This window comes from Arachis ipaensis, chromosome B5 (assembly GCF_059453495.1).
Source record: "Arachis ipaensis isolate K30076 ecotype BB chromosome B5, ASM5945349v1, whole genome shotgun sequence".
NCBI lineage: Eukaryota > Viridiplantae > Streptophyta > Magnoliopsida > Fabales > Fabaceae > Arachis > Arachis ipaensis.
This window is the reverse complement of record NC_142440.1, coordinates 4789737-4808400: the sequence shown is the minus strand read 5'-3', so window position 1 is coordinate 4808400 and position 18664 is coordinate 4789737. Positions and strand designations below refer to the sequence as shown.

The window sequence follows — 18664 nt, the reverse complement described above, 5'->3', positions numbered from 1 at the left end:
AACATCAACAGAGTTGCCCAAAATCATGAATTGTCCCAAATTTTTAGGTTAAATTATCATTCAAAAAGATTAATCACAATAAAACTCAAAAACAAATTCATATACAATAATCAAAATAAAATAAAATAAAACTTAATACAGACACCACCAAAGTAAGAATAGAAGAAAAACACTAGACACAGAGGGGGCAGGATACGATAGAGCCAAGATGGAACCCAGACAGAGGAGGCATGGCAACGACTGGGGGCTAGCAGCAAGCAGATACAAGTAGTGAAGGCGACAGCGGTGAAAGCGTGCAGACAACGCAATGCTACGAAGGAGACACTGGCGGACGCAGAAGACCCGACGACGAGATGGCGACAGTGCGATGTCGATGACATTGGCCCTGTAAGACTGAGAAGGTTGAGCTCTACTGCTGTTTTGGGGAGAGTGAGTTGAGAGTGTTAGACATTGTGTTGGGAAGGAGATTAGAATTCAAAGAGGAAAGGGAATGGGATTAGGGTTTAGAAAGGGTGATTTTGGACTGAGGAGGGGAGAAGTGCGTTGGAGATGGGGAATTAGGGTTAGAGAGGTGGAGGGAAGAATTAGGGTTGGGGAGGGGGGAGAATGCATTCAGGAAGGGAAAGGGGGGAGTGCGTTGGGGAGGGGGAAGGAGAAGGAGAAGAATTAGGGTTAGAGAGGGGGAGGGAAGGATTAGGGTTTGGGGGGGGGGGGGGGGGAATGCATTCAGGAAGGGGAAGGGGGAGTGCGTTGGGGAGGGGGAAGGAGAAAGAGAAGAATTAGGGTTGGGGGTATTTGCCATGTCATCAAAATGCAGTGGCTATGTCAGCATTGTGCTTGCTGGAAACGTGCTCCGGTGAACTCGTGGATACGCTTGTCAAATTTTAAAATCTTTTAAGGACCATTTTGTCAATAACAATAGTGAGGTACCAAAATGTCAGCGTTTGAATCTTTCGGGTACTGATTTGGTCATTACCTTAAAATATTTTAAATACTTGATATAATTAAAATAAGACATTAAAAATAATTAAAAATTTTAATTTATATTTTAATATCAATAAAATATCAAAATATCATTACGATTTATCTAAAAAATACTTTATATTTTATATGTATACGTGTCTCCATGTCATATAAGATTTTAAAATTCGCGTGTCGGCGTGTCTCGTGTCGTGTCGTGTCCCGTGTCAGTGTCTATGCATATTAAGTTGTATATGTACAAGTCATATGTAGTCAATTCTAAGCCAAATTGGCTCAACCCTAATTTAATTAAGGCACTAAGCTATCACTTGTGTGAACATAGGTGCGATATACATTCGCGTTATGCACTTTTCTTCTTTTACTTATTTCTTTCATTATTTGTGCTATAAAAAATGAGTTGTGAACCGATATCATAATTTGTGGAAGAAAATGTATAAAGAATCAACTTTGATATTAGCTAATATTAGTAAATTTTTTTATTGTTGAAATTATTTTTTTAGCCTCATCTTTGAAAATATTTAGAATTTATGATTTAAGAATTGAGGTCGATCGTTGCTAGTCACTCGCTGAGACGCTGACCGTAAGAGATAAAATTGTGGTGGTATTATAAATAGTGTTAGGACTTAGGAGAAAGAATAATGAAGTGAGAAGGAAGATTACAAACATAAGAATAAAACAGTAATTTGGAAAAGATTAGCGCCTATGTAATGTTGATTCACTAGTGGGCTTATTTTTGGGAAAAGAAAATCAATAACAATCTTCATATACTAATGACCAAACACTCTTGACGCGTATAAAAGTGGAATACTAGAGGTCAACTAAATTTGTTGTTTTTAATTATCATTTAGCTATTAATATTTAAAAGTACGAAATAAAATATATTATTAAATTACTAAATTAAAAAAATTAAATTAAAAAATTAAATTAATAACTTAGTAATGACAAAAAAATAAATTCTAATAGCTTCCTAATATTTCTCCGTATAAAAGTATTAAATTCTTTTAGATTATGTATTGTATATTTGAATTACTTTTTAATTAACAAAAAAACTTGTTATTAGAGAGTGAAAACCTGTGTTATTGGTTGTTTGACTTAAAAAAAACCGTGTTTGACCAATTGACTTTGATCCCTTTGTAAATTGTAATTTGTAGCTTTGCGAAATGGGGATAAATACAAGCGGTAGCGGATGCTAGCAAAGCCGGCAAGGTGCTCTGATGAATCTGTTGGTGCTGCGCTGTATTACAAGTATTGGACCATCATATCAGACCAAAAATGTAACCCAAAAAGGTTTCTCAAATTCTGTTAAACGAGAATTAACATTAATTTCAGATAAACAGCGATTCCATTCCAGGGAGAAACACCTATAAATCTTGGGGGGTCAACATTATGTAAGCCAAACACAATTACACAACGACGATAGAATAATATGCTTACCATAAGGTGACGTATTTTCATGGCTACAGAAAAGTAGTAGAAGAGGAAGATGACAAACGCCATTCACCCGGCAAGAAAAAGAAGGAAGAGATAGCTGCTAGATACTAGAGACTAGAGACTAGAGACTAGAGAGTAGATATTGTATGGTTCATTTTATCAAGTACTACCTAACGCCATTCCCTGAAAGCAATTTGAATAAATACGATACACAAATGATTCATCCAAAATCATGGTGCCATTAATGTACCTTGCAAAGAGATGTACAAATGTGTGCATAAGTGAAAAGTCCTTATATGCATTATCCTTTGGTGTGAGATGATGACAAAAAAGAACGAGATGCAGTCAGCTATTTTCAAAGACCACGAGGGTTTACTGTTGGCATTCATCATGGATTCAACTCAGTCATTAAAACTCACAATACATGCAATATGATTATCAAATGCAGTCAAAACATAAGAGCTCTCTCTGCAACTGATATATCATTGAAATCCATTTAGTTAATCATATGTACATATATTGTACTAATACTACTATATATATCTGTTTACCTACAGAGAAGGACTATGAGGTTACGAGACTAACTCTAAGTAAATATTCATTCTTGTGCAACAACTCTTTACAAAATCCACCTCAATTGGTACCATGCTCATCTAACGCTGCAAGAAATCACCATATCCAAAGAATAAACAATCAAGAGTCATGTAGCATAAATCAATCATAAAAACAAAAAAGAAGAAAGAAAACCTTGGCTGGAGCATCAGCAACTCTGTAAGCTTCTGCCGTTGCCCCTACTAACCACAAGCCAGGGAAAACACACTGAAAATTCAACACAAGAAACTCAGATGATGATCAAGGTGAAAATAGAAACAACAAGAGGAGAAATACACAGTACATCCAGTTGTTTCTGAACATGCTTGGGCCTTTTCTCGGGCCTTCTGGCGGGCCTCGACCCAGTGATGGCGAATATGTCCTCTTCGATTTCTTCTTTCGAAAGGGCAATCCATAACTTCCTCTTCTCTTTCCTGTCACCTTGACACTGCATATCCGCCATCTCCCTCAGCCGCACCGACTTCGGCTCCGATGACGGCCCACCGGTAACCGCCGCACCCGCTTCCCCATTCCCAGAACCCCTTGGGAACGCTGATTTCCTGGGCCTCAACTTCCAAGGCTTTTCAACCTTTAACTCCTCACCTTCGCCTTTGGCTTCTTCTTCGCCGTCCTCACGCTTCCTCTTTCCGCCGCCGCCGTCATCATCGTCGGTTACATTGTTGCCTGCTCGGTCGGAAGTTTGTTGCCGCTGCTGCTGTTGTTGTTGTTGTTGTTCAGTGTGAGATTTTTCTGCGATATGGGAGGAGGAGAATCCAAATCGGTATCTGACGGTTCTGGATCCGAGCCTGCGGGTTTCGGGTTCGGAATCGTGATCGGCGGGGGGAGGAAGCTGGGAGGAGGAGGAGTCGCGGGAGAGGGGAGAGCGGTGGCGGTGGTTAGGCTTGGTGTGGCTTTTGGAGGCCCATTTCAAGAAAGGTAGGGAGAAGTTGTGAAGAGGTTGAGACTTCACCGGTGCCGTCGCCATTCGGGGAACCTTAGGCCTTTGCTAACCTTCCGTTCGAAGCCAAACAAAACCGAAAAGAAGAAGAAGAGAGAGAGAGAGAAAGAGAAAGGCAAGAAGGTGAAACCCTAGAGAGGGGGAGCGAAGAATGTGTGATAGATTCTGCAGAAGAAAGGTGAAGGGGGCTGTAAATATGGCAATGCAAAAACCAGCTGCTCAACCTGCTTACAACACTTCCTTCTACGCTACAAATTTTGCGACCTTCTTTTCTTTTTTTCTTTTTTATATTTCGCCCCTTCCTTTTACTCTTATTGTCGTTTCGGTCCTCAACTTTATTTTCGGAATGTGCTGCTGTCTTGCTTCGGGGAGCATTTGATGGTTACGCATCACCAATGCCAATAACCATCACTGCTATTGCATCCATTTCAATCAAACATAAAACGGAAAAGGTTTCATTTTTTCATCGCCTATAAAATAAAATTGTGAAGCTCATTGGTATTTTTCCTTGGTTATATATTAAACTTCAATCTTTTTAGTCCATACATTACTAGGCTAACAAAACTTTTCAAACCATCTCCCAGCTACACGTACGCCTTCTAAGTTCTAACGAGAAATATTGACTTGCTGTCAGCGCTGCCAATGCCAATGCGGTAATGTGGTGCGATTTACTTAGGAGCGAACCATGAAGATTTCAAATTGGGCTTCAACCCTGTTCGCCCCATGTGTAACAAAATAGGAACCCGGCCCAACCCAACCCAAAAGGGAGAATCAGGGAAAAAAAAAGAAAAAAATTGTTCAAGAAAAAAGAAAAGAAAAGTATGTTTTGTTTCAAAAACCCTCCAATTCCAATCCGTGAGAGTTTCCCTCTCCGAGAAGCACAGCGGTTTGTGAGTTGGGAGTATGTAAAGGGGACCTTCACTGAACTGTAATACGGCACCGTTTACCTATTCCAGCTCAGCGTCGCAACTATCTTTGCGAAAATGGATAGGAGGCTCAACGGACCAGCCACCACTCCGTCCAGCTCCGGCGGCGCCACCGCCACCGCAAGATCTTCGTCCCGAAAGCTGCAACCGAACTACAGTAGTCCATTTGTTCAGGTACTCACCCTTGTACTAGTTGCTCTTTTGAGCTGCTTCGTAAAACCCTAGCTGCCAATCACTAAGGCACTGTTTGTTTCCGTATGTTCCCCCCTCATTTGCCCTATTGGAATATTTTTTGCATCATGTTGCGTTGGGTTTACTTCAATCTGTGAGCTGAGCTTTCAAATTGGACTCGCTTTCAAATTGTGAGCATGAGCCATCGTTTAGTTCTTCATGTAAGGGTGGTTTTAATGTTCAAGTGTTCTGTTATTTATTTTTTGTTTTGGTTGCAATGCTGCAATGCTATGAGATGCATTGAAAATGTCGTTCACTTCTATTAAGGGTGGTTCTAGTAGTTTCAAATTGATTTATATTGGCACATCTAGTGATCTATAAGTCCATAGCACAAATTTATCCCTTGAATTCTATTATATTTTCTGCTCAACCCGACTTGCACGGCCCAGTTTGTAGTTTCCAGCTCTATACTACAAACTGAGACCACTGTAGTAATTTAGATGACTGTTGGTGATTCTTGCATAGTGAGCCTAATCTACTAAACAATTGAGACCTGTCCTGTCCTTCATTAGGCTTACTTGTAATCTTATGAAGTTCTTACTTCTTGGTTCCTAGCATGTCTGAATTATTTGTTGTGAGCACGTGGCATTGGAAATGAGTCATACCTGTTTAGATGCAGAAGGAAACTATATTTTATGTAGAACTTTAAAATCGTTAGTTCCACTTTTCATGTTATTGAGCAGAATAGAGGTTTCATTTCATATTTGTCAAATAATTACAGTACACGAGATGGGAAAATTTATTTTCAGGCTACGTTGGAACGCTTGGCATCTCTTGATCTAATTGAGTTGTGGAAAGAAGCCAAAGTTGAGCACTGCCGAGCAACTAGAGACTTGAGAAGCTGTGGTCGTTATGTCCTTCACTTGTTGAATTCATGTGGGCATGCCTCTTTATGTGAAGAATGTAGTCAGCGGTGTGATATCTGCCCAATATGCAGAATCCCAATTCCAAAGGGTGGTGATAGACTGCGTCTCCGACTTTATTACGAGTGCATAGAAGCTGGCCTTATTTCCAAAAGGTGTGATGAGAGATTTCAAGAAATAGAAGATGGGGAGAAACAGCGTCTTTATTCTTTGTTTGACGTTGCACTTGAGAATAACTTGGTTTCTTTAATTTGCCACTGTATCCTTTTATACATTGTCATTTATCACCCCCTCCCCATACCCCCCCCCCCTCTCTATTATTCTCGTGTTTTCTCTGTTGTTTTGACAAGCCCCCTTCTCTTTATCTACTTTGCATTTTCTTGAACCAAAATTTCAGACATCACAGATGTATGTATGGATGAAACTGCCGGTTCCAGTGATCCAGTTATAGCATTTTTGTTGGATGAAGTGGTAGTGAAGGATTGGTGCAAGAGGACATTCACAAATATCATAGCTGAACTACAGGGAATTTGTATCCTCAAACCTTTTTTAACTGTTGGTATCTAAAGCTAGTTATAGCGAGTATATTTTATGCTTCCGAGGTTTTGTGCTCCCTAACAATGTGTTTTAGATAATCTTGATGTTTTTCAAATGAAAGAGAAATTGAATTCACTTCTGAGATTTTCATTACACTTGAAAGGCATATCAAATGTGCTAGACATTTTGGAGTCATCTTTTAAGGGTACTCTTTCAGCACAACTTCATGATTTGCATCATCTACAAGAGAGCGTGTTAAAGACAAAGCAGGTTTAATCTTGCAAGATTTTGTTTTTGATTGAGTGATTGTATTACTGTTTTTACATTTTTTTTGTTGATATTTTAGTTTTTCGCTTGTTGCTTGCTTGGCTCATGCTGATCAGCTGAGAATCTTCATTATATATATGCAGATATTATCTTCTTTTTCTGTTACTTTTAGCCATTGTCTTTACGATTTTGTTATAGTAATGTTGCGTATTTCATGTTGGATGGGATTCATATTGCAATCTGCAAAATGTGGTTTACTACAGTGAACCTTGGCTGCAGAAATTCACACTTGGTTTTCCGTGTTTGTGTATGAGGAGGGCCTTCTATAGAAGGGACTGACATTTGGTCATTTATACTTGGGTCTTTCATTAATATTGTTTGCCAAGCTTATTGAGCTTCCTCTCTCTTCACCCTCTCTGCCTGTAAATATGGAACCTTAAGAATAAAGTCCGGGAGCTCATTTTGCAATCTTAATACTGGCCACTGATTTGTTCTTTCAATTGTCCAACCCAGCATCTGGAGATTATTGTCTGGTGTACAAGACATTTTTTCTTGGAGAATGTGAGATCTCGTTTTACCAATAGTTCATCATGGGCTTCAGATGTCCGCAAACGGAAATCAGAAGCAATTAGACGTGCTTGGCCTGATGCAATAAGTCAACCTGTGGAGTCAACAGGACATGTTGGATCTCTATTTATTGAAGATGCATTGAATAATCTTGATTTGGAGGAGGGCTTAATACAGGGAGGTGATGTTGCATCCTTGCAGAAGGATGGAGCATTGGTTTTCCAGTCTGATACTGATCGGCTGTTGGGTTGCTATCCATTCAAAAATCTTCATGCTGCTGCTGACTTACTCTTTTTACGTGGAAGTTCTGATGTTGTGCTTGCCAAACAAGCAATCGTATCCTTCTACCCTTTCCTTTATAGTGGGTGTGGGATGTTGGATTTTTTGGTGGTAGTAGTTGTAATTTATAGCAATACGTATGCCTTTCCTTAACTTCTACAGTTTCTGTATTATTTGTATGATCGTCACTGGACAATTCCTGATGAAGAATGGAGGGAGTTAATAGAGGACTTTGCAGTGACATTTAATATTAGCAGGCATTCATTACTTGAGTCTTTTACTTTTTATCTCCTGGATGATGATACTGAGGAGGCTTTACAGGTGACTATAACATAATATTTGTGTTCAGTGAGTCTCAATGCTTATTTTAACCAGTTTGAAAAAAAATAAATGCTGATTCTATTTGTATCAAGTTTGGTTCACTAATTTCCTTTAGCTGCTGACTATTGATAAGCATCATATTAGTATGAGGAGACAATGCTAGGCAATTTATGGGCATAAAATGAAAGTGGTAAGAGTAATTGGGATTTGAGTCAGAGATATTATATATGCTATTTTTTCCCCATTTAATTAGAGGGTCTTGGTCTAGTATTTATCAAAGTAAATATACAGCTGTTTGTTAAGCCATAAGTGTACTAAGAATCCCTCCTTCCGAAAAGAAGAATGAGGAGCTGTGGGTCTTGTAGTCCTTATGCAATGACCATGTTACATTTTGTAATATTTGCTGTTAAGGTTGATCTGTTGTTTTTCTTTTGAGATTAATATATTTTGTTATTCTGTTAGGAAGCTTGTCGCCTTCTTCCTGAAATTTCTGGCGCAGCATCACATCCTAAAATTGCTGAAGTACTGTTAGAAAGGAATAGCCCTGATACAGCCCTGATGGTTTTAAGGTGGGCTGGTCATGATGGTGGGCCTCGTAATATTTCACTTAGAGATGCTGTCACTGCAGTGCGGGTAAGGATCGAGTGTGGACTTCTGACTGAAGCATTTATTCATCAGAGGATTCTCTGCACAAGAGTGAAAGAAAAGAGTTTCAATAAAGGAGCACCTTTGGAGACTGCTGATGTACCAAAAGGGCAATTTAGTAATTGGGTGGAGGTCTTGGTAACCGAGATTTGTTGCCTCTGTATTAGGAGGAACTTAGTGGATCGAATGATAGAATTACCATGGAATTCTGAAGAAGAGAAATATATACACAAGAGTCTTTTGGATTGTGCTACTGAAGAACCCCTGAGGACTACTGGAAGTCTTCTTGTTGTTTTTTATATGCAGGTACTTCTTGTTGTGTTATTCTCAGTGGTAGTTTGGAAACTCTTATTCACTTTACATTCCCAACAATCTCACCCTATTCAAGTGTATGATATAGTTCCTGATTACTTATTCTTACATATTTACTAGTTAGGAACAGTAACCACTTTTTGCTTCCCAATTTGCATGCAATTCCCTTGTTGAATGGATCCTTTGTGAAATTTTCTTGATACATAATCATGTATTTTTGGCCATCTCATCTGTATTTTTAGCATAGCAAAACGTAGTGAATATGAATGATAACACCTGAGTTTTACATCTTTCTTGCATAGAAAGTGATATCTGGCTTCAATAGCCTAATAAATAGTTTATAATATGTGAGTTTAATCTCTGTTATGGTGTATGCTTATTTATACTTTGCTTTCAATTGGGTTACAATTGCATAGAAGTGAACTTTGTGTATCTTAAACTTGTGTTTTCTTTTACTCTCTGTGTCTGTGTGTGGGTGTGGGTTTTGTCCCCTTTTTTTTTGTGTTTCGGGTGGACAAGACTGTATTAGCTCCTTTCTGAATTATGATGATAATTTGCTTGAGTAAAATAATAACGAAATTGTAGCTTATAAACTTCTCTCTGTTCAGCGTTACAGATACTCTGAAGCATACCAAGTTCATATTCAACTTGAAAAGCTTGAGCAAGATGCCATTTCAAAAGGTTCTATCCAAGAAGAATTTCTACCAAGATTAGAAACAGTTAGTCGCTGGAGGACCAAATTGATTGTAAGTGTCATATATATATATATATATATATATATTCTTTTTTCATGAATTTATATTTTTATCCTTGGAATACTATCATTCATTATTTATGGCTAGCAGCCACTATATTACTTGCACTCACATTCTAGTGCGTTTTTTTGGGTGTTTTGGGGGGGGGGGGGGGGGGGGGAGGGTATTCTATTATGAAGTGTCTTCGGTGATAAACAGGACAACTAAGTGGTATTTTTTCCCTTAATTTAATTTTCCGAAATTTTTTGGAAGATGCATGAAAAGGAATTTAATGGCCTGTTTGGTTTAAGAAAACATTTCTATTTTCATTTTGTTTTTTCAATAAATCCCCCCCCCCCCCCCCCCCCCCCCCCAACAACAACAAAATACCTACATAAATTAACAGTTGTTGGTACTATCTCTATCTCCCTTGGAAAACCTGAACTTGTAACCAGAGTTTTTCCCCAACTAGGACCTGCAGGCGAGCTACCCATTCTAACAGATCAAAGCCATTTACCACATGGTATGGGAACCAAAATGGGAACTCCCAGATCTTATAGGGCGTTTTCAATTTTAATAGAAACACGATTATAATAATAATAATAATATTTATATTATTATTATTATTATTATTAATGCCAACATGCTTAGATGCCTCAGAAATTAATTGTGTGATATCTGATATGCATGATGTGGCAAACTGTCATGTTGATGTTTTAAACTTTATAAACTCTACTGTATTGAGCATATTATTAGCATGAGTTCAGTAAATATTCATTTCTTTGAATGAGACAGAATAGGTGCTTGGAGTTGCTTCCAGAAGTTGAGCAGCAACAAGTGAGAAGTGGAAACTTGACTGAAGGTGGTATTACTTCTCATGAAGAAGTTACAATTCCTGCTAAGATTGATGTTCCTCGGACTCGGGAATCCCGGTCAACGAGTCTATTGATTCCCTCATCCACAGATTCTTCCGACATGCTGCATGGAGATCATACATTTGGTTTATTGAGTTCATCGACTTTAGGAACTTCAACCAAATTAGGCATGCCTTTTCCTACTATTGGGCCCGAATTTGGTAATTTTGGCACCCCATCAGATCGTCATGAAGGATTAATCACTAGTAATATGAGGTTTTCAAATAATCAAGGTAAAAGTGGCAAAATCCTTAGGTACGATCACACTCTAACTCCAAAGAATCATGGGATCCGTTTCATGAATGATTCAGCTCTGAAGGGTGCTAACAAAACATCACCAAACAATTCCCAAGAAAATATGCGGGACAAAATGTCACCAGATGAACGGAGTGCGCTTTTTAGCCATACCAAAAAAGCCAGTCCTATGTACTCCTTGAAGGCTTCAGCCAGCCCCGTTATTGGATCCATGCGCAGCCATTCCAAAGAATTTGCCGATAACTTTCCTAATATATCTAGTAAGAGTGTCCAATCACATAAAGGTGATAGAAGTTGGAATGCAGCGTCTGCTAATGATCCAATGGACGTTTCTTGGAGGTGAGATCATGTTACCTGTTTCTTCTTTTGCTCCCTGCCAGTTTGTTTATTGATACGGCTTATTTCTTACAATTTCCACATTTACATGCCCTTCTGCAATCTACACTTTGCGCTGAATCCTTCTTTCTGAACATTTCTACAGCCATATGGAGACGAGATTAGATGCCAGAGAAAATATCAATGGTGGACCTAGGTGGAGATCTGACGAAACCAGCGATGAAGAGGAGCAGGGTCTGGAAAGAGCTATGGATATAGTTTACCATGCAACTCCAACTAGAACAAATAGGCGAAGCAGGTTTACCAAGAGATGAGACTACATTTCTGAGAAAAAAGGGGTTTCTTGTATTTTTTTTCTGGATAGAAACAGGGAAAGACCAGCGAAAGAGAGTTATTTTCAGTTCAGATTTGTATCTTAAAGGAGTTTTTACTTGGACATTTACGCTGGTCTTAGTTGTGCAGCTAATATTTCGATGAAGGAAATGTTAGTCTTAAAAAGTACATTGTGTTGGCCTTTTCCTTTTCCGTTCAGCCTTTATCCGAATTATATATTTCATGGTTGGAACTTCGAAGAATGATTCATAAAAAAAATCATATCATGTTTTAAGCAAATTCAAGGCCGTCGTGGTGGCTGAGAGAGTCTCGTCCGAAGATATTGTATTATGTACGCGAAGATACTGTAATCGCCTTCTAAGATTGGATGTAGATGCTTTTATATTGTCATGTTATGCGTGATATTTCCTCTAAGAAAGGGATCAACAGTGGAAACCTTTTTCTTAGTAGACGATGTGGGAATGAAGACGAAGTGAGAATGATTGATGTAGTGATAAAAAAGATGAGCCTTTGGAATGGGATAAAAGGTGGATACAGCTATAAATTACCATTATCCTCTTTTGTACGAAAAGATTTCAGTTGCTTTTATATGCCAGAATATTCCTAGTAGTGTTTCTTGGAAGCATCCCACGCGGACGATTCCACTATATTAGTCAACTACTAATGGGATATTAGTTAACTATTTATAGGAAGAAGGGACAAAAATATACTTGAAAGTTTATGGAAATGGATTTTTTTCAATTTTTTTAACACTTAGAGAATAAAGTGTGATTTCTCACCTTTAATTCTATAAGTAGGACCAAAAATAAAGAAGAGAGAGAGCAATGAAGGGTGAGATTAAAATTAAACACCGGACACCATCCAGTTTTTTTTTTCATTGGAGAGGATCCACTCCCGAAAGTTCACATGCTGGACACGTTTACACTTTAATCATTTAATGAGTCACGCGTGCACATCATTTATACATTCCGACGGACACAATATTTTTCGTGTTTATTTTTTTAAGGAAGAAGGAACAAAAATACACCTAAAAGTTCACATGCCGAATATAATTACACTTCAATCATTTAATAACGCCACACACCGATGACCGGAAGGGTAAATGTGTCCGCTAGAGTGTATAAATAGTGTACACGCATGACTTATTAAATGATTGAAGTGTAATCGTGTCCAGCATATAAACTTTTAGGTGTATTTTTATCTCTTCTTCTAATAGTATTTTCTTTTGTCGAGCCCTGCTAAATCGTTGGTCTTGTCATTGGTGGAAATTTGATTTTAGTTTAGTTTTTCTTGTGGACTGCATGGTTTTATTAGCTAAAGGTTTTATAGAAGCCCCCCTAAGAAGAGATTATAATCAGGAAGTGGTAAAGTTCTCTTTTGAAGATAACTTGTCAACTTTTAAATATTCGCATTACTATTAGAAATCAGTAATCACCTAAAATTTAATCTTATTTTGGTTGACCTAGAAGTCATTGGCTCAATTCAACTTAGTTCAATGAAAACGCGTTCCCTTTGCTTTTCCACTCAAATTATCTCTAACAAGAGAGGTTTTAATTGAATTTTATGGACATAAATAACTTTTAACTCACTCATTGACTCATTCCCTTGAATAAATATTCAAAGAAGTGAAGAAGAAACAACCTATCCACTCCTTTCTCCCAACATCGAAGGTAAGTGGTGTGGACATCCACCAAGAAAATGTTCTCAAATTGTCCCACGGATAATTATGAGAAGAATATCATCATGATTTATCTATAAATGGATAACTTTCTAACAAAAAGAAAATGGTGATAATGTACGGAAACCATATACATACATATCGAAAAGGATAATTTACATTGATAAAATAAATTGAGTTTAAAATTTTACAAATGTCTTAAATCAGAACTAGTTACACATTATGTTCTGAACACTTATGTATAAATCAAATCAAATTGACTTGATTTATGTAATTTATATGTATTCGATTTACTATATACATATTATTAACATAAATGTTTGAGTTTATATATTTTATAATAATTTTTTTAACATAAAAAACTTTAGTAATGATTCTTTGTATGCTAAACAATTAAAATATGATTTTTAATAAATTTTTAGATTTTTTTTTATTCCATTTTAAATCTATGTTTGTAAAAACGTAAATTTTCCAAAATTTAAATTAAAACACAAAATTTGAATTTTTATTTTTATTTATTTTAATTTTTTAATATTTTATTTAAATCTAAATAAAAATATTTTTTATTAAGATTTATATTTAAAATTAATAAAAAATAAATAATTAATTATTAACATTTATACAAATAATAAATCAAATTATTGTTACTTATAAAAGATACCTATAGTAAATTAAATTAAACAAATTTAATTTATACATAAATAATATAAATCAAATCTATTTCATTCTATTTATAGGAATATATTTAGGACATAAGCGTATAGGAATAAATATTGTTTTGGTCCCTAACGTTGAGGGTCAGAAATTACATCAGCAACGGTTTCGATTCTGACCCTCAACGTTAAGAACGATTTTAAGTCAAAAATTATATCAGGGACGGTTTCGATTCCGACTCTCAACGTTAGGACTAAAACAGTATTTATCCTTAACGTATATCTAATGTTAATTTAATATATTTATTTTTTGAACAATATAAATAATCACCAATCAAATCAAAACACATTGCACATTCAAATTATTCACCTAAATCTTAATATTAAAATAATCATGCACATCTAATAAAATAAATATCTAATATATCCATTATTCATATTGTTTAGTATTTTTATTATCTACTTATACTATTCCTAAAAATAAACATATAACTAGAAGCGAGAGAAGTGGGATAAAAAGCGTCACGCTTTCAGCATTTTTGTCGTGTTGAAAAATGTGAAAAAACAATAAATTGAAAAAATGATAAGTCAACCAGGATGATCTGATTCAGATCTGATAAGTCATCGTGATAAGCGTTCAAAAGTTGAAAGGACCATGGCAATGAAAACTTGCACGAAGCACAGTATCATTTCCCTTTTTTATCTGAGAGACAAAGATAAATACGCTAAAGTTCAGTTTTGCGCCTCCTCTTTCACTCCCATCAGCGCAAGCAGAGGGAGAAAAAACAAAAACCCGTTCTTGAATCGGGTGAACTCATTCGGATCCCAATTGACCCGATTTCAGAATCCACCGCTTACCGCCACCGTGTCGGATCCGTTTTGCGGCGTTGGAAGGAAGCATGACGCGACGGTGCTCGCATTGCAGCAACAACGGCCACAATTCGAGGACGTGCCCCAACAGAGGGGTTAAGCTCTTCGGGGTCCGATTGACGGACGGGTCGATCCGAAAGAGCGCTAGCATGGGAAATCTCACCCACTATGCTGCGTCGGGTTCTAGTTCCGGGTCCCACCACCATGCATCCAACAATCCGGGTTCTCCCGGCGGTGGTGACACCCCCGATCACGCCGCCGCCGAGGGTTATGCCTCCGAAGACTTTGTTCCTGGGTCATCTTCTACGTCACGTGAACGAAAAAGGGGTTCGATTCTTCGACCTAATAAAAAAAAATGTTTTCATTTTTAAATTTGCTAAATTCTTTTAAATTTCTGTTTTGCTCGAGTGTTATTATTTTTATAATTATGTGATCTTTGTTTCCCAGTAGTCTGTTTTTTAGTATTGGCTTGTTTCGTTGTGTGGAAAACGAGTTAAAGCAGCTAGCTTTATGACTTCATGAGTGAATTTATTTGAATGCTTTGTGCTTGATGCTTGGCTTGGCTGAATAGTTTCTATCTGAATGATGTCGTGTGATCAAGTTTCCAACTTCCAATCATCATTAGTGTATAAATAAATAACTTAGGACTAAGGAGTTTGTGGAGTATGCTTAGGTTTTTACATAGTAGAAAACATATTATTCTGGTTGACTTGCTGGTAACTTAAGCATGCACTTGATCATTCTTTAACTCTTTGATTTGATGATTTGATAATTGACTATATGGAAGATTTTTTAATCCTGTTCTTTGCTGGGAGAACCTTAAATGATGACTTGAGGAATATCTACTAAGTATGGAAAATCATTTCATTGATGTGCAGGTGTCCCGTGGACTGAGGAGGAACACAGAATGTTTTTACTTGGATTACAGAAGCTTGGAAAAGGTGATTGGCGTGGAATTGCACGAAATTATGTCACATCAAGGACACCTACTCAAGTGGCCAGTCATGCTCAAAAATATTTCATCAGGCAAAGCAATGTGTCTAGGCGCAAAAGACGTTCCAGTCTATTTGATATTGTCGCAGATGAAGTTAGTACCCTAACTTGCAAATTTCATGCATCAAATTTGTTTTTCTTTTGCATCTAGATGCATTCGCTGGAACTGACGAGTGACGGCACATAATGTTTTATGCTGTTTGAAGCCCGTGGTTAGGATTATTTGATTTTGCTTCCTTATAAGATATTGTGTGACCTGTTCTAGCTTCATGTTGTGAAAATCTTCAATATTGTACACACAATACATTGATGGTCAATTAATTTTGGTAAAAAAAAATCTAAAAGTACATCCATTTTCTAATTTTCTTCTTCTGCAGCATGTTTGGCATCATGGGATTTTAGCCAAATCACTTTAAATTGTGATCTTATTTTTGCAGTATTGGTCCTAGTGAAGTTAGGAGACAAACATGACATTTTCTTGTTTTATGCTTTTTAATGATGTCTACTATTTGAAAAATGTATCTTCTTCCCTCATCCGATGTGCTTGGAACCTTCTCATTTATTTCTAGATTCTTAATGTTGAATTGTGATTTTGCAGTCCGCCGACACACCAATGGTGCCGCAAGATCAGCTACAGGCCGAAACAGAAGGCAATAACCCCTTGCCTCCTGTGCCTCCAGCCCTCGATGAAGAGTGTGAATCCATGGATTCTGCTAACTCAAATGACAGGGAATTGGCCTTGTTGAAGTCAGATAACCCGCAATCACCATTCCCAGTGCTGTATCCTACCTTTTATCCTCCTGTCTTCCAATTACCTATTCCCGGTTGGTCAGGATATGATCCACAGCCTACTAAGAAGAAGGAAGCTCACGAAGTGTTGAAGCCAACTGCAGTGCATTCTAAAAGCCCAATTAATGTTGATGAACTGGTTGGCATGTCAAAACTGAGTTTAGGAGACTCCATTGGGGACTCTGCCCCATCCTCCCTGTCCCTAAAACTCCTCGAAGGACCTTCTAGACAATCAGCTTTTCATGCAACTCCAGCGTGCGATAGTTCGAACATGAACGGCAGCGCAATCCACGCATTATAAGGGCCCCTTCTGGCAAGTAGGGGTGTGTCCTGTAGCCATATCTATGAATGTAGGGATCATAAATCTGGCCATGTGGTCATCACATATCTTGTGGGAATATCCTTAATAATTTTTCTACCTTTTTCTTTTGCCCTATTTACAGTGGTTAATTTAGTTTGTTTCAATGTTGGTAGGCAGCAGCAGTAGCATTTAGGAATTATTACTTGGGTCTAGACTTTGTTTGTTTGTTCAGTCATTTCATTTACCAGGGTCATTTCATGTATTGTAAAGTTGATTGTGCAGAATAACAATCTATTAGGTTGTGCTTCCCCTTTTATTTAGCAAACAAGTAACTGCTAGGTAGCAAGTTTTCCATGCTTTGCCTCACTTCGTTTATCTTCTACCTGAGTTGAGTGGGACGAAAAAGAAAATCAACTGCATGAGTATGAATAATTAAGCAATAATTAGGCAATAATTAGGCACTGCACTTTGAACAAATATGGACCAATTAATTCAATGGATAAATCGATGCTTATTCATTACATTAAGAGAATGAAGTATTTTATGAAAGACAAAGAAGAGCTACAGATGTACCATTACCTAGGATTCAAGGGTGTAATGTTTGGTTGACTGTAACTCTGTTCCGTCACCAAGTGGGAGTGTAATCTAATATTGTTAGGGGACAAATGTAGTCTCTTAGTTTTCATTATCTTGCCGGTATAGAATGGAATATACCGTATCAGAAAATATAGGGAGTTAATAAAAATTTTGTACAATGTGTACAACGGAAGTTTATTTAGTATTAAAGATATAATCATTAGTGTTACCTTTTAATGTTGGGTTGAGTTTTTGGATGAGTGGTTTCATGATATAGTATCAGAACTCTAATTCTGAAAGGTCAAGAATGAGTGATTTTATGATATGAGATGTTTATTATCTCTGCTATCTGATAATTATTCTAGATAGTATGGGTGATGTTCATTTTATTGATGATGGACCTATATACGTGTGAGATAAAGAGTTTGCATTGCTAAACTAAACTCTGGGAATTCACGGCCGTGCATGGTTTTTAAACACGTGTCTCTACATGCATGATACTTTTAGTTAGGTCTTAGGATACCAGAAAAAAGGAAAAAATGTTATATGCATAGGCCAAGTAAAAACAAATAAGATGAATTCTATATTGTCTACAATTTGGTGTATAATTTTTGCTAAACTTATTTTTTGATAATAAATTTTAAGTATTTAATAATTATTTATTTTTATATTTTAAAAATAAATATTAATTTTTAATCTTTTTAATAGGTCAGACAAATAGTTTTAGGCATAGCCAACAAATAATAGAGAGTATATTAAGAGTTTAAGACCCGGCCTCTTGAAGTGAAGTTTTTTTATTTGGGGACAAAATAATGAAAAAACTAGGTCCTACCGGGAGTCGAACCCAGGTCGCTGGATTCAAAGTCCAGAGTGCTAACCACTACACCATAGAACCATAGAAGTATTTATCTGACAGCATCTAATAATCACAAATATATATTTGTTATAAAATGTGGACGGCGAGAGCTAAGCATGCATATGGAATGATGGGTGACTTCAATATACTTTATACGCTAAACAAATCAAACTATACAGACAAAATTATATGAGCATTATCGGCTAAAAGCTAACTGAACAACTATGACCACAGCTCTAGAATTGAAGGATGATATCAAAGTCCAGAACTTGATGGATGAACTGTTACTAATGCTCACTTGAAGGGTTGCTGCTTTCAAACTTGAATAGTTTATACAAAAAGGCAAAAAGCTAACAATGATACCTAACTTGGTATTAGATTTTTGGTTTAAATAGATTTATAATTTGTTATAGATTTCTTAAAAAGTTAAAAGCGTATGTATGGCTTGGTAATTATTTAAGAGAAAT

General features: G+C 36.9%; 3 protein-coding genes and 1 non-coding gene across 6 annotated transcripts; 2 read left to right on the top strand and 2 right to left on the bottom strand.

Moving 5' to 3' along the window:
• Window positions 1-2984: 2984 nt before the first annotated feature.
• LOC107642582 (uncharacterized) lies at window positions 2985-4372 on the bottom strand. 2 transcript variants are annotated; one of them, XM_016345977.3, is made up of 3 exons: window positions 3308-4372; window positions 3160-3231; window positions 2985-3071 (listed from the first exon to the last, which is right to left on the bottom strand). In XM_016345977.3, the coding sequence occupies exons 1-3, from the start codon at window positions 3986-3988 to the stop codon at window positions 3066-3068; spliced, it is 759 nt and encodes a 252-aa protein (XP_016201463.1). In that variant the 5' UTR covers window positions 3989-4372; the 3' UTR covers window positions 2985-3065. The 2 variants fall into 2 exon arrangements, with proteins under 2 accessions (XP_016201463.1, XP_020978533.1); XM_021122874.2 differs by lacking the exon at window positions 2985-3071 and having other exon boundaries at window positions 3127-3231; window positions 3308-4213.
• A 353-nt stretch (window positions 4373-4725) lies between these two features.
• Window positions 4726-11760, top strand: HOS1 (ubiquitin-protein ligase). Of its 2 annotated transcripts, none has more exons than XM_088489148.1 (10): window positions 4726-5061; window positions 5868-6240; window positions 6379-6513; window positions 6613-6788; window positions 7299-7688; window positions 7794-7952; window positions 8415-8903; window positions 9518-9655; window positions 10439-11151; window positions 11294-11760. In XM_088489148.1, the coding sequence occupies exons 1-10, from the start codon at window positions 4945-4947 to the stop codon at window positions 11460-11462; spliced, it is 2859 nt and encodes a 952-aa protein (XP_088345274.1). In that variant the 5' UTR covers window positions 4726-4944; the 3' UTR covers window positions 11463-11760. The 2 variants fall into 2 exon arrangements, with proteins under 2 accessions (XP_088345274.1, XP_088345275.1); XM_088489149.1 differs by lacking the exon at window positions 4726-5061 and adding an exon at window positions 5134-5279.
• Window positions 11761-14356: 2596 nt separating this feature from the next.
• LOC107642580 (transcription factor KUA1) lies at window positions 14357-17119 on the top strand. The gene is made up of 3 exons (XM_016345975.2): window positions 14357-15009; window positions 15561-15769; window positions 16274-17119. Exons 1-3 carry the CDS (start codon window positions 14712-14714, stop codon window positions 16763-16765), a joined length of 999 nt encoding a protein of 332 aa, XP_016201461.1. The 5' UTR covers window positions 14357-14711; the 3' UTR covers window positions 16766-17119.
• Window positions 17120-18164: 1045 nt separating this feature from the next.
• TRNAQ-UUG (transfer RNA glutamine (anticodon UUG)) lies at window positions 18165-18236 on the bottom strand. Its single transcript has one exon. It is a non-coding gene; the product is annotated as a tRNA-Gln (tRNA).
• Between the last annotated feature and the right edge of the window lie 428 nt (window positions 18237-18664).